This window comes from Anser brachyrhynchus (genome assembly GCF_964034855.1).
Source record: "Anser brachyrhynchus genome assembly, chromosome: 1".
NCBI classification, from domain to species: domain Eukaryota; kingdom Metazoa; phylum Chordata; class Aves; order Anseriformes; family Anatidae; genus Anser; species Anser brachyrhynchus.
In genome coordinates this window covers 122,402,240-122,414,425 of record NC_137694.1, presented here as the reverse complement: position 1 = coordinate 122,414,425, position 12,186 = coordinate 122,402,240, and the positions used below count along the sequence as shown (strand labels likewise).

Below are 12,186 nucleotides of genomic sequence, written 5' to 3'. Positions count from 1 at the left end.
TATATTCTTACCCAGTCATTTTTAAGTAATTAAAATGTATAGCCAAGAATAACTGTAACAACATGTGTTTACGTACCTGGGAATTCAGACTTTCATCAGGACTATTGTAACGTATACAACTTGAATGTTGTGTAAATGTAAGTTTCATTGAGGAGAACTCCAGTGGTGATTTAAGTACTGTTGGAAATATTAAGTAAGGATGTTTATAAGGTATTGTTTTTACACATGGTTCCTCAAAGTCCTTTCATAAAACCACTGTTTCAGCACATATTTAGCAGAATTGCTTCTCCCCTTTATTAAAGCTCTAATTTCTTTTTACTGTTCCCATACTATACGACTACTAAATGGCTACCATAACTGTCTTATTATGGCCCTTTAGTCACATTCAAATGATTTTAATTTTACATCTACCACACAACATCTCTCCTTCATATAAAGATGCTACAAACAGTGTGTCACATGATCTGCCTGTTGCAGATGAATTCAAGGACATTCAGACTATATATACACAAGCATACTTTAGAGATTAAAAGTAATGCTTCTTAAAAGGGGACCAAGAATATCTTCAGTCAACTGCTTTATTTATATTCAGAGTATGATACATATATAAATATATATTCATTTATGTAACAATAAAAAATGCAGAATATTATTTTCATGTAATTCTATACACACTTCCAAATTCACTAATGTTACTTTCAGATCCTGTATTATTTTAGTAGTTATATATTGCATTTACATTTGTGATGGTAATTCATCAGTAAAGGCATAAAACATTTTATCACAACAGCATTCCTCTTAATTTCATATAGCTGGAATAAAGAAACCATAACAAGGGATGAAGTTTAAAATGAGGATTTCAAAAAACAAAGATGTATAGTCCCACAGGAGTCTTCATTTTGCCTCTGTATTTGGTTAAACAGCTGGGAATGAATGTAGCAAACATATGGTATATTAAAATCTGCAAGTTTGTTTCACACCCCTTGAGGAAGTTGATCAATTCTCTCTTCCCTTCAAAAAGCCCGAAGTGCTTCTTGATCCTATGTCTAACATTATGTAAAGACCAATATTATCCATATTTCTCTAAAACAAAGACATATAACCTCTGCAAATTAATATTGTTTCAAAGCAGGAACCTCATCTTTGAAATGCTTCCACCAACTAATGTACAATTGTGCCAGTCACGGAGCCCCCCCACCTCTTGCAGAAACTGTCTGTACAAGGCAAACACAGCAAGAATAAAGGACTAGGCACAGGGGAAGGAGGGAAAGGAAAAGATCAACTCCATGAAGAATCTGAAAGACTGATCAATTAAAAAAAAAAAAAAAAAGTCAGGTCATGATATGGGTACTATGCATTCTTCCTTTTGTCTGGATCAGGTAGGGATTGTATCTGCTCCATCTGAGCATATGCAAACTACCATTATATTATGCTATAATTACATATTTTCTATTATAATATCTGGATGTTATCAGAATGAAAAAATTAAATGGTTCTGAAACATTTTTCACAATCTGTTGGAAGCTGATAAGTGATTTTTTGCTTTGATTTTGAATTTAAACAAGTTCGAAACTGTTAAGATTTTTTACGAATGAAATTTATCATTTCTACCAGCTCCAGTAAGAGGAGAGGAGAGGATTTCATAGAATCATAGAATCATTTAGGTTGGAAAAGACCTCTAAAATCATCAAGTTCAAATGCTAACCTAGTACTGCCAAGTCTACAACTAAACCATGTCCCTAAGCACCCACATCTACACATCTTTTGGATACATCCAGGGATGGTGACACCTAAACACTTCCCTGGGCAGCCTGTTCCAATGCCTCACTACCCATTCAGTGAACAATTTTTTCCTAATATTCAACTTAAAATTCTCTTGGCACAACTTGAGGCCATTCTCTCATCCGTTCCCTCATCAAGCTTGTTGCTTGGGAGAAGAGACTGGCTACAAATTGTAGCCACCCACCCCGCTACAACCTCCTTTGCGATGGTTGTAGAGCATGATAAGGTCTCCCCTGAGCCTCCTTTTTCCTAGTATGTGTCACACATTTACAGAAATTTCAGCTTTACATATATTTAAAAATATAAATTAAATTTTGAAAAAGCTTCAAGTTTCCATGAATTTTACAAATTACAAGGATTTATCAAATTTCAGCTTTCTAAATCCTGTCATTTTTTATGGTTTGTTTCTTTTTTTTTTCTTCTTTTTTTTGGGGGGTGGAGGGCAGACAAATGGTAATTCTCTGCAATTAGAATATACAAAACATCATCATGAATTATAAGCATTCACCACCTGCTTTAAGTCCCTAGTTTACTTACCAACTGCTTTAACTCTGCAGACTGGAACAGCCACAGTCACTGTCTGTGGCTGTGGAGGAATATTGTGCTTTACAGGCCCAACAGAAGTTGCAGATATAGAGCATTGCTGTAGCAATGGAAAGTCATCCCAAGGAGTATTAACTGGAAGAGTGAAGTCATACACTGCCACCTAAAGAGCACAAATACCGTTGTGGTCACTTTCCCAAAGAAAGTGGTACTTCTTGAACCACCAGAGTGGTAATATTGTTTTTTATTACTATTTCATAATTATTAAAACTAACTTCTGAACTAATCATGATAATAATAATAATTTTCCAATGTTGAAAAGAAAGACTCAGCTGTTATGGTATAGCCAACATAAATGAAATGGGTTCAGAGAACCAGGTGGAACCTGAGTTAAAACTGACACAACTCGGCAAAAAAGAAAAATACTCAAAACCACCATCACTGAACCTCACTGAATTCCAAGATTCCAAATTCATTGATTTTGATCTCAGTTTCATTTCAGCAATCACATCCCCAAATAAGTGGGGTTTAGAATTTAAAGACAGCATGTTTAATTTTACACAAAATTTTCTGGTTTTTTTTTCCTTTTTTTTTTCTGACAGGTTATGCATGTGATAAACTTAATTTATTTCACAGTGCACTTTTCAATAACGTATTACATACCTTTCACTTGATCTTTCCAAGATCTTTCTAACACATTAGAGCAGCATACTCTTCAGAGAAAAAGATATGGATAACCGTAACAAACGTAACAGAAGAAAAACCAAAACTTCTACCATAAAAATACTGTTGGAGTCTTTCAATGACTTACCTTGAAGGACGCTGAAAACTTCAGAAAGGATTGTGGTGTACAAAATCTGTATGCTGCTTAAAACATACAGTAAATCCAAGTATATGAAAATGTTGAAAGCTTTCAAATACCCAAATACCACAGGAAATAGTGCATCATGCTTTATTTTCATATATGTGGTAGTGAGTAAAATATATAAATGACAGGAAAGAAAAAAAATATATATGCTGCCCCAGGAAAGGAAGCATATATTCATCTGTAACAAAATCAACCCGGAGCTTAGGTAATGAGAAGCAAGTATACAGCATTTACAATGTTTGGAGTTCCAGCAGGGTTTTTAATACACAATTACAAGCTCCTGGTGAGCAATATGTGTGCTGAGCATTGTGGAACATTTTGCGTATTTGCATTCAGCAAGATGAAAATATGGGGTGAAAGGAAACATTTTTAGATCACTGTGCCCTTGTTTATACTGATACTTCAAATCTGATAATGACTAGATTTTATAACATAGAATTACACTTTTCAAAATTAAGATGGTGAAAGACATTTGAAATTTTCAGTATACTAATATTTGAGTTGGATCATAAACAAAGAGCGAGTAAAAATCTCCCGATGTGATTTAAATATTCTTCTAGTTTAGTACCTCAAGTCACCCACATAAAATCCTTCATGCTACATCTTCGAAGTATGTGCTTGCATCATAAAACCACATAATTAAAATTTAGACTGAAAAAGGATCTTTTCTTCAGTGTTAGAAGTTCCTTTCACTTAAAAGTATGTATGAAATATGTTGCTACTAACAACAGTGGCTCCTCGCAGTTTTAGACAAAAAACTATCGTCTCTTACAGTTGAAACTAAAAAGCATTGCATTTCAAGACTGAAATCAAAAATCATTTAAAACTTTATATGAAAACACATGAGAAGTTTGATAGATTAAAGCTGAATACATTTTTATTTGGTAACCTTAATAGCTGTTAAAATGCATATTTAAGAGACCACTGCAAAGTGATCCAATATGAGAGAGGGAGAAGAAAATTTTCCTGGACTCTTTAGTCAAGCATCTTGTATAACAGTCACAAACCAGACTCAATCAGAAGCTTTTATCATACTCCTCAAGCTGTATGTGAAGTTTGCTATACTGGTCATGCTTAGCCACTGTACATCTTCAAAAATGTAAAATGTAATATGCTGCACATATAAACAGCATATCTCACAAGCATTATGGCTCACCATAAACAGAAATAAAAAAAGAAGGGGGGGGAGATGACTGCACACCTCAGTGCGCACCTCAGGTGCAAAGATTACAGCCAGCCCTGGCAGCTCCCTATAGCCAGCATGGACATCCTTACATGAGAAATTCTAACACTTGAAACATCATTGCCAAGAAAAGCTATAAAAACAAGAGACCTAGAAAATCCCTTCCATCCCCAGCATGTGTCACAGGTATACCAGTATAACGATACTGCATTTTTCAAGACCTAGAAAGTTTGGTAAGATTAAAATACTTTACCTATAATAGATACCATGACTTTATATATTTTTCCTATCCTGACTTAAACTAATTATGAACGTCAATTGGAAAGAAGGCATAATTTGCAAAGTGTTAGTCTTAGAAATTAAAAAGACTTTAAAAGAAGCTTTAAAAAGAATAGCCACATGCAACAAAGCAGCTTTTTGTTATGCATTCACATGGAACACCTCCAAAAATGTAAGAAAGGTTGTGTAGGCTGTCACAAGAAGATAGCAATTCTTTAAATAAAGAATCTGTAATCTTTCATTTCATTAGAAAAAATAAAAAAATAAGAAAAAAATAAAAGCTTTTTTTCCTCCTTAGAATTCCTAAACAGAGTTGTTGATTTTTAAGAAATCTTTCTGATCAGAAAGTTCAGCTACCCAAACTCATCTGAATCTATGAAATAGGTTTCAAACAATGTGGATGATAGCTCTAAGTCTAACATTGAAGAGTGAACTTAGTTGAAGGCCTTCCTGCCTCAGGCCTAAGTACTCCGTGCAATGAAAATAACAAAAAGGGGAAACAGCTACCCCAGAAGCCATGACAATTAAAAAGTTATTTTAAATAAAATTTGTGCATAAAAAATAAACTAATTCAAGCAGAATTGTCAGATTCAGGGAGCAATCTGAGTAGAACAAAAAGTTACATTTTTTTAAAATAAACTTTCAAAGCAGTTACCTCATTTCTATCTTTACTAAGCACCCTAACGCAATAATGCTTTATGCTTTATATGCTCTATAATAATTACCAAAATGTATGTTCTTAAGGTTGAGTGAAAAATTTTGCTTTCAAATCCAAGAATCAAATAGTTTATTTAGCACAAAGAGTACATATCTCCCTAAAATTAAAAGACTTGCTTTTACAGTACAACTTCACACCAAATGGCAAGTAAATCAATGAACTAATTTATGACTTCAAATTAACTTAAAACACCTGTATAAGAAAATAATCTTGTATTTACAACATAATATGCAGAGTGATCAAATATCTTGAAGCATTAGAAATCACTGAATTTTTGTGTAAAGGATCTTTCTAAAATTTATTTATAGCACTAGCAACAGACAGATTTTCAGCAGTGATACCTGGAGAGAAAGTGTAATGTACATTAAAAAAAGCAGTTTGATTAAAATTTAAACCTAACTATAAAAGTAAATGGTACTGCAGAACCAAGGTTTTATGTACTGCAGCTGTATACAACATATATTCTCAAAGTCTTGTAAGATTTAACATTAACTCTTCCTTAAAATATACAAAAAAATTTAATGCAGTCTAAATTCTCCAGCTTTCCATCACATATAACCAGCATAATGAATAATGTAAAAATGTTCAAATCCATCATTCAGAACACTGAAATAAAACTAAATCCTTCCCTTTTATACAGAGATGTCAGAGATGGTGCACCAGCAATACCCTTATTATTTTGTAATTCCACAGCTGATTTTCCATAGAATTCATTTCTTACACTGTGAATTCTGTGCATTAAAATAAATAAATAAATAAATCCATCCTTATCAATGTCAAAAAAAAAATTGGGGGGGGGGGGGCAACACCTGTCACTTCTCTATATGAAGTCTAAACAACAAGCTCTGACAAGTGTGACTTGCTCCATTTGTCTCAATCAAAGCCCTCACAGGTCTCATTATTACATAGCTGTGTATTTCATATTTTTTCCCAAGGTACTGGAATTTTCTATTCCAAAATATATGGGTGCATATATATATATATATAGTTGAAGCAGCACACTCCTGCACCTTGCTTTGCCTTTCTGCCTTACCAAAACTTTCATGACACTGCTGCTAGCAGGTAGATCATCCTGCCTTGAGAAGCACAGTGACAGCTAAGGACCAAAAATTGTCACTGAGCAAATATTCAACATGATAACACACTGCCCATTTCCCTAGCACAAAGAAAAAAAGAAAAAAGAAAAAAAAAATGAAGTGCTCCTCAACCTTACTTAGACAATCAGCCTGCAGAACACGAGTCACAATCAAGAAAAACCATGCTTCTTGGATAGGGACAAGAGAGTTCCAACAAATATTTGGCCGGATGTTCATGGCTTTTTTGGTTGTTTTATCTGCTGATTTGTTGTTGTTCTTTAAATCAATACGAAATTTTGTTTTACTCAGCATCTGAAATGAAATGACTTACAGCTGGCTAAACCTTCTTATATTGCAGTGAAAAACACATGAAATGTAATCGTTATTTGAGAGATATTTCATTAAAAGTATAACAAAACAGAAAAGAAAGGATCATATAGCCTGTATAAAAATATGACATTAAGGATTTGCCAGCTTACCTATTTATATTTACTTATTTGTATATTGTTCTCACTTATGTACATCTTTGACTATAACTGCAAATGAATTCCACTATTCAACTCTTTCCGATGAGGCAGAGAACTATGTCGCCTCCAACACCTTGGCTGGAGTAACAGGAAGGGAAAACCACGCCTTTACATGAGCAGCATCCTAGCCTTATCTATAAAGCATCAATTTCATTTTATTGCTTAGACTATTGGGAGAATTATCTCAAAACTTGCAGATGTTATTTTATAAACAGGCCAATATACTTCATCTCTAAGAATGTCTTTTGATATCACATGTAATTGTTCATACTAAGTTTTAGCAAAAACTGTGGCAGCTATTCAGACTTCCTATGTGTTTACTTAGTTTGCTATTTTAAAGCTTTTTAACATAAAAGGAAAACAATTGCCAAGATGATTTTTAGCAGGAGTATTCAAGATTGATTCAATTCCATATTTCTAGTATCTACTTTCTTAGCACAACACAAATTGGTGGGGTTTTCTTGGTTTACGGATAGCGTTGTCAGTAATGATGACTACAACAACAGCAGGAAGCTTTAGCAGAACCAGACAGCAGGCAGAAAAGAATTCTTCTCACTGGGATACAGAAGGCTTGCAGCATCTGGGAGGTAAGCTGGGTAAGAGCAGTTGTCCAGAAAACAGTGATGATACCAGAGAAACAGCTGTTCAAGTGGAGAGGCAGGATATAGTGCTAGCAACTGTGAAACTTGAATAGAGTAAGCTCAATATAGAGAGAAGATCTGAGCTTTTTCAAGATTGAAAAGTCAGAAAAGAGATGGAAGAAATCTGATAAGAGAAGGGGCAAATCTAGATGCAATAGAATAACAGCAACTCAGATCCGAGGGGGAATGTTCTAAGAATCTGCAACTAATGAGAGTCTCTGATCACAACAAGAAATGCTGCTACCAGTACCACTTTCTTAACAAAACTATACTTATTATTAAAAAAATTATCTTGTTATACTACTTTGGAGGAGCTAGATTAAAGAAAAGCTACAGCATCCTGGGGGGGTACAGGCACTTCATATGCTTTCTTGGTCGTGCCATACTGGGTGGCACATTTAGTTTTCAAGGTTTTCTGCCTTTTACATTAATCAGTGCTATTGCTCCCAGCTATCAGTGTTTCATTAAAGCTCAACAATGTTAACATGTGACCACCAGTGGGTTGTAAGTTGTGAGTGTATTTGGGCATGTCTTGCCTGGTAATCAGTAAGCTGCCTCCTGCCAGGCAAGCAATATTATACTTGCAGCAGAATGGAAGCACTGTCTGCGCACTGAGCCTACCTAGCACAGGGTAGAGGCAGAGAAAAGATGTGAGCACATGGAGAGAAGGGGAAATGGAAATAAATAAAATTTGTGAGAGCAGGGCTTATTAATTGGTTATGAGGCATGAGGCACCCCAGGGAAGTTTCGTTTTTGAAGTTCTTTATTCCCTTACTTCTGAATAAAGTTGTTCTGCTTGAAAACAAAACAAAACAAAACTATGCTTCTCAAGACTGGAAAAGCACTCAAAGTTTGAAAAATTAAAAAAAGATATTACAGAGAAAAACTATAACCAACAGATGTAATATATTTGACAGTGACTTATTTTTTAAAAAGAGCTGTCAGAAAACAGACCCAGTTAAATATAAGATTTTTTTTCCAAAATTATATCATTAGAGCAGATTGCAAATTGATATAGCCTTGTCTTCAGTTAGGTTACCTTATCACCAGCATCAAATGACAGTTGGGGATGCTTGTCAATAACCATCAGTAATGCTGAACAGTAGCTCAGACTACAAGTGAAATTAACTGAACAAGTGGTTCAGAAGTCTTCTGAGACAGTAGATGATTCTGCATGTTTAATCATTTGAATGTACAGCAGTGTTAGAAGCAACATATCTATTCTTAATCCATCCTTACACTTGGCAAGGAAAGAAAACAGTAAAATAGGTTAATCGCAGCAGGAGGGAATAGGGTACTGGGAGTCACATAAAATCCCTATTTTGATAGTTTGGAGGGGATGGGGTTCATTTACAATTTTAGTGTTGATATTTCGCTAGTCTGGAAGGGGATGATTGGCCTTCTACACTACTTTCTACTACAATGAAGAATAAAGGATCAGTTTGTACAGCAGCACTATCACCAGAGAAACCCCACGCCATAAGCAGGAAAAGAGCTGTCAGATAACAGGTTATGGCTCCCGTCAATATGAACGTAGTTTAGAGATACACAAATTGTATACACAAATTTCTATTCTTGATCCTTCATACCTAAACAAAAATGTCAACATTTTCTTTACTGAGCTTCTCTTCAGTTTGATAGTAGGTCACTGGTGATATTCTGTGTACAATTTAGCATACCTTCCTAGCACTGTATCCAGTCAACACCTGCCTGCCTTGTGTATGTGAATACTGCACCAGACAATGTCAAGATACTTATAAAGATATGACATCTCCTGCTTCTCATCTAACCTTAAGGCCTGCTATGCTACTGGAGGAAATTAATTCTATTTTAAATAATTCATTTTTGATGAATATATTAACTCATCCTCTGTCAGGAAAAATTCAGAGTAGCAAGCATACTATAAATTTACACCACCAGTTATTTACTTTGCAATGCTTTACCTGTGCGCACAAAATCTAAGCTGAAAGTAATAAGAAAAAGAAAACCATAGTGTTAACAGATGCAGGCTGTAATATGCAAATATTTATTTGAATGATGCTTGGAACAGATAACTCGACTTCTATTCAAACAATAAAATCCTAGGTAGGAAGGAGGGACAGTAGGAACAAGGGAGAAAAGAACATCGTTGACCCTTCCAAGATGCATTGTCTCTGAAATTCATTTATTTTTTAAGGTAAAAATGAACCTAATGCCACAGGTTTTTGTGCTGTAACCAGTTGTTTGTTCTGAAAGAGGTTTATAATATCAAAGACTAAGTTTTGTTGCTGTTCATTGTTCTCCATATATATGAAAATCCCCAAACCCTCCACTTAAAAAATGTTGCTCAATAGGTTGACTTAAAATTTACTATAGTGCTGCCTATTGACGTGTACCACCAATAAAATGCAATGTTCCTGATGTAAAACTAACCCATAGTCTGATATCTTCAATTTATTTCCCTCATATAGCTCCATTAGAAAGCAACTTTGCTGATCTTTATGACACACAAAACTCCTCTACTTTTGTAGTCCCTTGAGGTCATCTGAGAGTTAAACCATAAACAGCTGCAAATAGAAAACAGCCGCCAATTGCTGAATGACTTAATGAATGTGTGGTAAGGATTTAAATGTATTTGTTCTGCACTTTGAAGTCATTGGAAAAGTGTGTTTTCTTTGTGAGCATACTTGTAAGGAAAGAAGCAAAAGTAGTATAAGTTATTTCAAAACTTGTTTTCTTAAGAATGAGATTACTGTTACAAAACTATTGCACACGCTAATATGTACATCTAGAATGTCTATATTGTCTCATCGTAGAAATATTACAGAGTGCCAGTTTAATTTAGCTTAATCACCAGTGCCCCATCAGCCTACCTCTTTTGGCATGAAGGACAACGAGCACTGCAAAGATGACTTTCCCTCTAAGTCAACTGAATACAAATAAGGCTCTGAAGAACAGTTTTCAACCACTGTCAAACAAAATTCAGAATCAAGTTAGAGATGTCACTACACTAAATATCAATTTTGTAATAATTGCAGTAATTGAAAGTGATTACCAACACAGGTATATACATGGTAAATATTTCTCATCTAGTTATGAATGAATATAATATTTCTCATAAGCATTCTGGATGTAATTTTGAGAAGTGTTAATCACCAACTACCTTCAGTAAAGTCATTGATTTGGGGAATATTTGAAAGGAAAGAAAAAAAAATATTTAATTTATCTATGAAGAAGAGCATCAGGCAAAAATAGTTAACTAAATAATAAAAAACTCATACCACAGGGGAAAAAATGGAATCTCAGAATCATAGAATGGTTTGGGTTGGAAGGGACATTAAAGATCACCTGGTTCCAACGCCCTGCCATGGGCAGGGACACCTCCCACCAGAGTAGGGTGCTCAAAGCCCCATCCAACTTGGCCGTGAACACTTCCAGAGTTACCAACTTCTGTGGGCAACTTGTTCCAGTGCATTACCACCCTCATAGTAAAGAACTTCTTCCACATTATCTAAAATAAATATCTAAATATAAATCTAAAATAAATATCTATATATCTAATCTACCCTCTTTTAGTTTAAAACCATTACTCCTTGTCCTATCAATACAATCCCTAATAAAGAGTCCCTCTCCAGAGGGACTTGGCTGAACCTTTTGTTTCTAAATAACTCTTAGGCATAATCTGCACTACAGAAGTTTACCAGTAAGGCTTCCTTAATTTAGCAGGCTTTCAGGTCCAATTTTAAGACATAGGCAGAAGCATGGGTTTCCAACACTTAATGTAAAACTCCTTTGAGGAATTATTCATCCTAGAGGCACACCGTTTGAACAGTACCTGACCTGACTGAATACCCCATTACTTGTTCCAAGCACAAACTCTGATCTAGAAATCATGTGCAATGAGTCAATTCCCAAGCTGGCTAGCTGCCTGTTGTAGACAGTCTTGCAGTCCTCTTCCAAGTTAAGATGACCGACTAGGGGCACCCACTTTCCCTTCGAAATCTACCATGTGGAAGAAAAGCCCTCTGTTCTCGTCAGATCATTTGTTGTGGTCATCCACATACAGTTCTACATAAGGACAACTAAACATTACAATATTGGCTTGCACAAGAAAAAGTATTGATTTGCCAAGCTTTCAGGGACAAGAGGCCATAAGAACATAAATTCTCTCATTAATGAAGTTGTTTAAATACAGCAAAGGTGGTACCAGGACTGAATTAGAAAAGGGATGAGCAACAATGAATGAAGAATAGGAAACTGCAGTCCTATCAAGAAAGCAAAGAATAGCAACTGAATTCCACACATTACCCCAATGTCATTCTAACTTGTAAATTATGTAAATCATGTAAATCATGTAAAACAGAGGTCTTGTGATTAAGGCACTGTTAGAGGAAAAAAAAAAAAAATCCAGACCTTTATAGTGATGTTGAATTAACTTAAGAGTAAATATTGTCAAAACAGTGGATAAAAGTCCATGAACAGGAAATAAGTATAGTTGTGCTTTTGGGTTGACTTTTTGTTTATTCTTATTGTTTGTTTTAACTGGTGAGAGGGTGCTCAGACATTTTTATATGCCTTTGCAACTACAGG

At 34.9% G+C, this 12,186-nt stretch overlaps 1 protein-coding gene across 9 annotated transcripts in view; it reads right to left on the bottom strand.

Moving 5' to 3' along the window:
* Positions 1-12,186, bottom strand: part of LOC308187861 (cilia- and flagella-associated protein 47-like) — a 307,333-nt gene that overhangs the window by 264,333 nt on the left and 30,814 nt on the right. For 8 of the 9 annotated variants that reach the window (XR_013944960.1, XM_080576253.1, XM_080576256.1 and 5 more), the window contains 3 exons: positions 10,470-10,564; positions 2,320-2,488; positions 77-177 (listed from right to left, as the gene is read on the bottom strand). Coding sequence is in view for 8 of the 9 variants with exons in the window: in XM_080576253.1 (XP_080432379.1) it covers positions 77-177; positions 2,320-2,488; positions 10,470-10,564 (365 nt within the window). In the remaining variant the exon portion in view is untranslated. The remainder of the gene's footprint in view (positions 1-76; positions 178-2,319; positions 2,489-10,469; positions 10,565-12,186) is intronic. The other variant, XM_080576257.1, reaches the window with a different exon arrangement.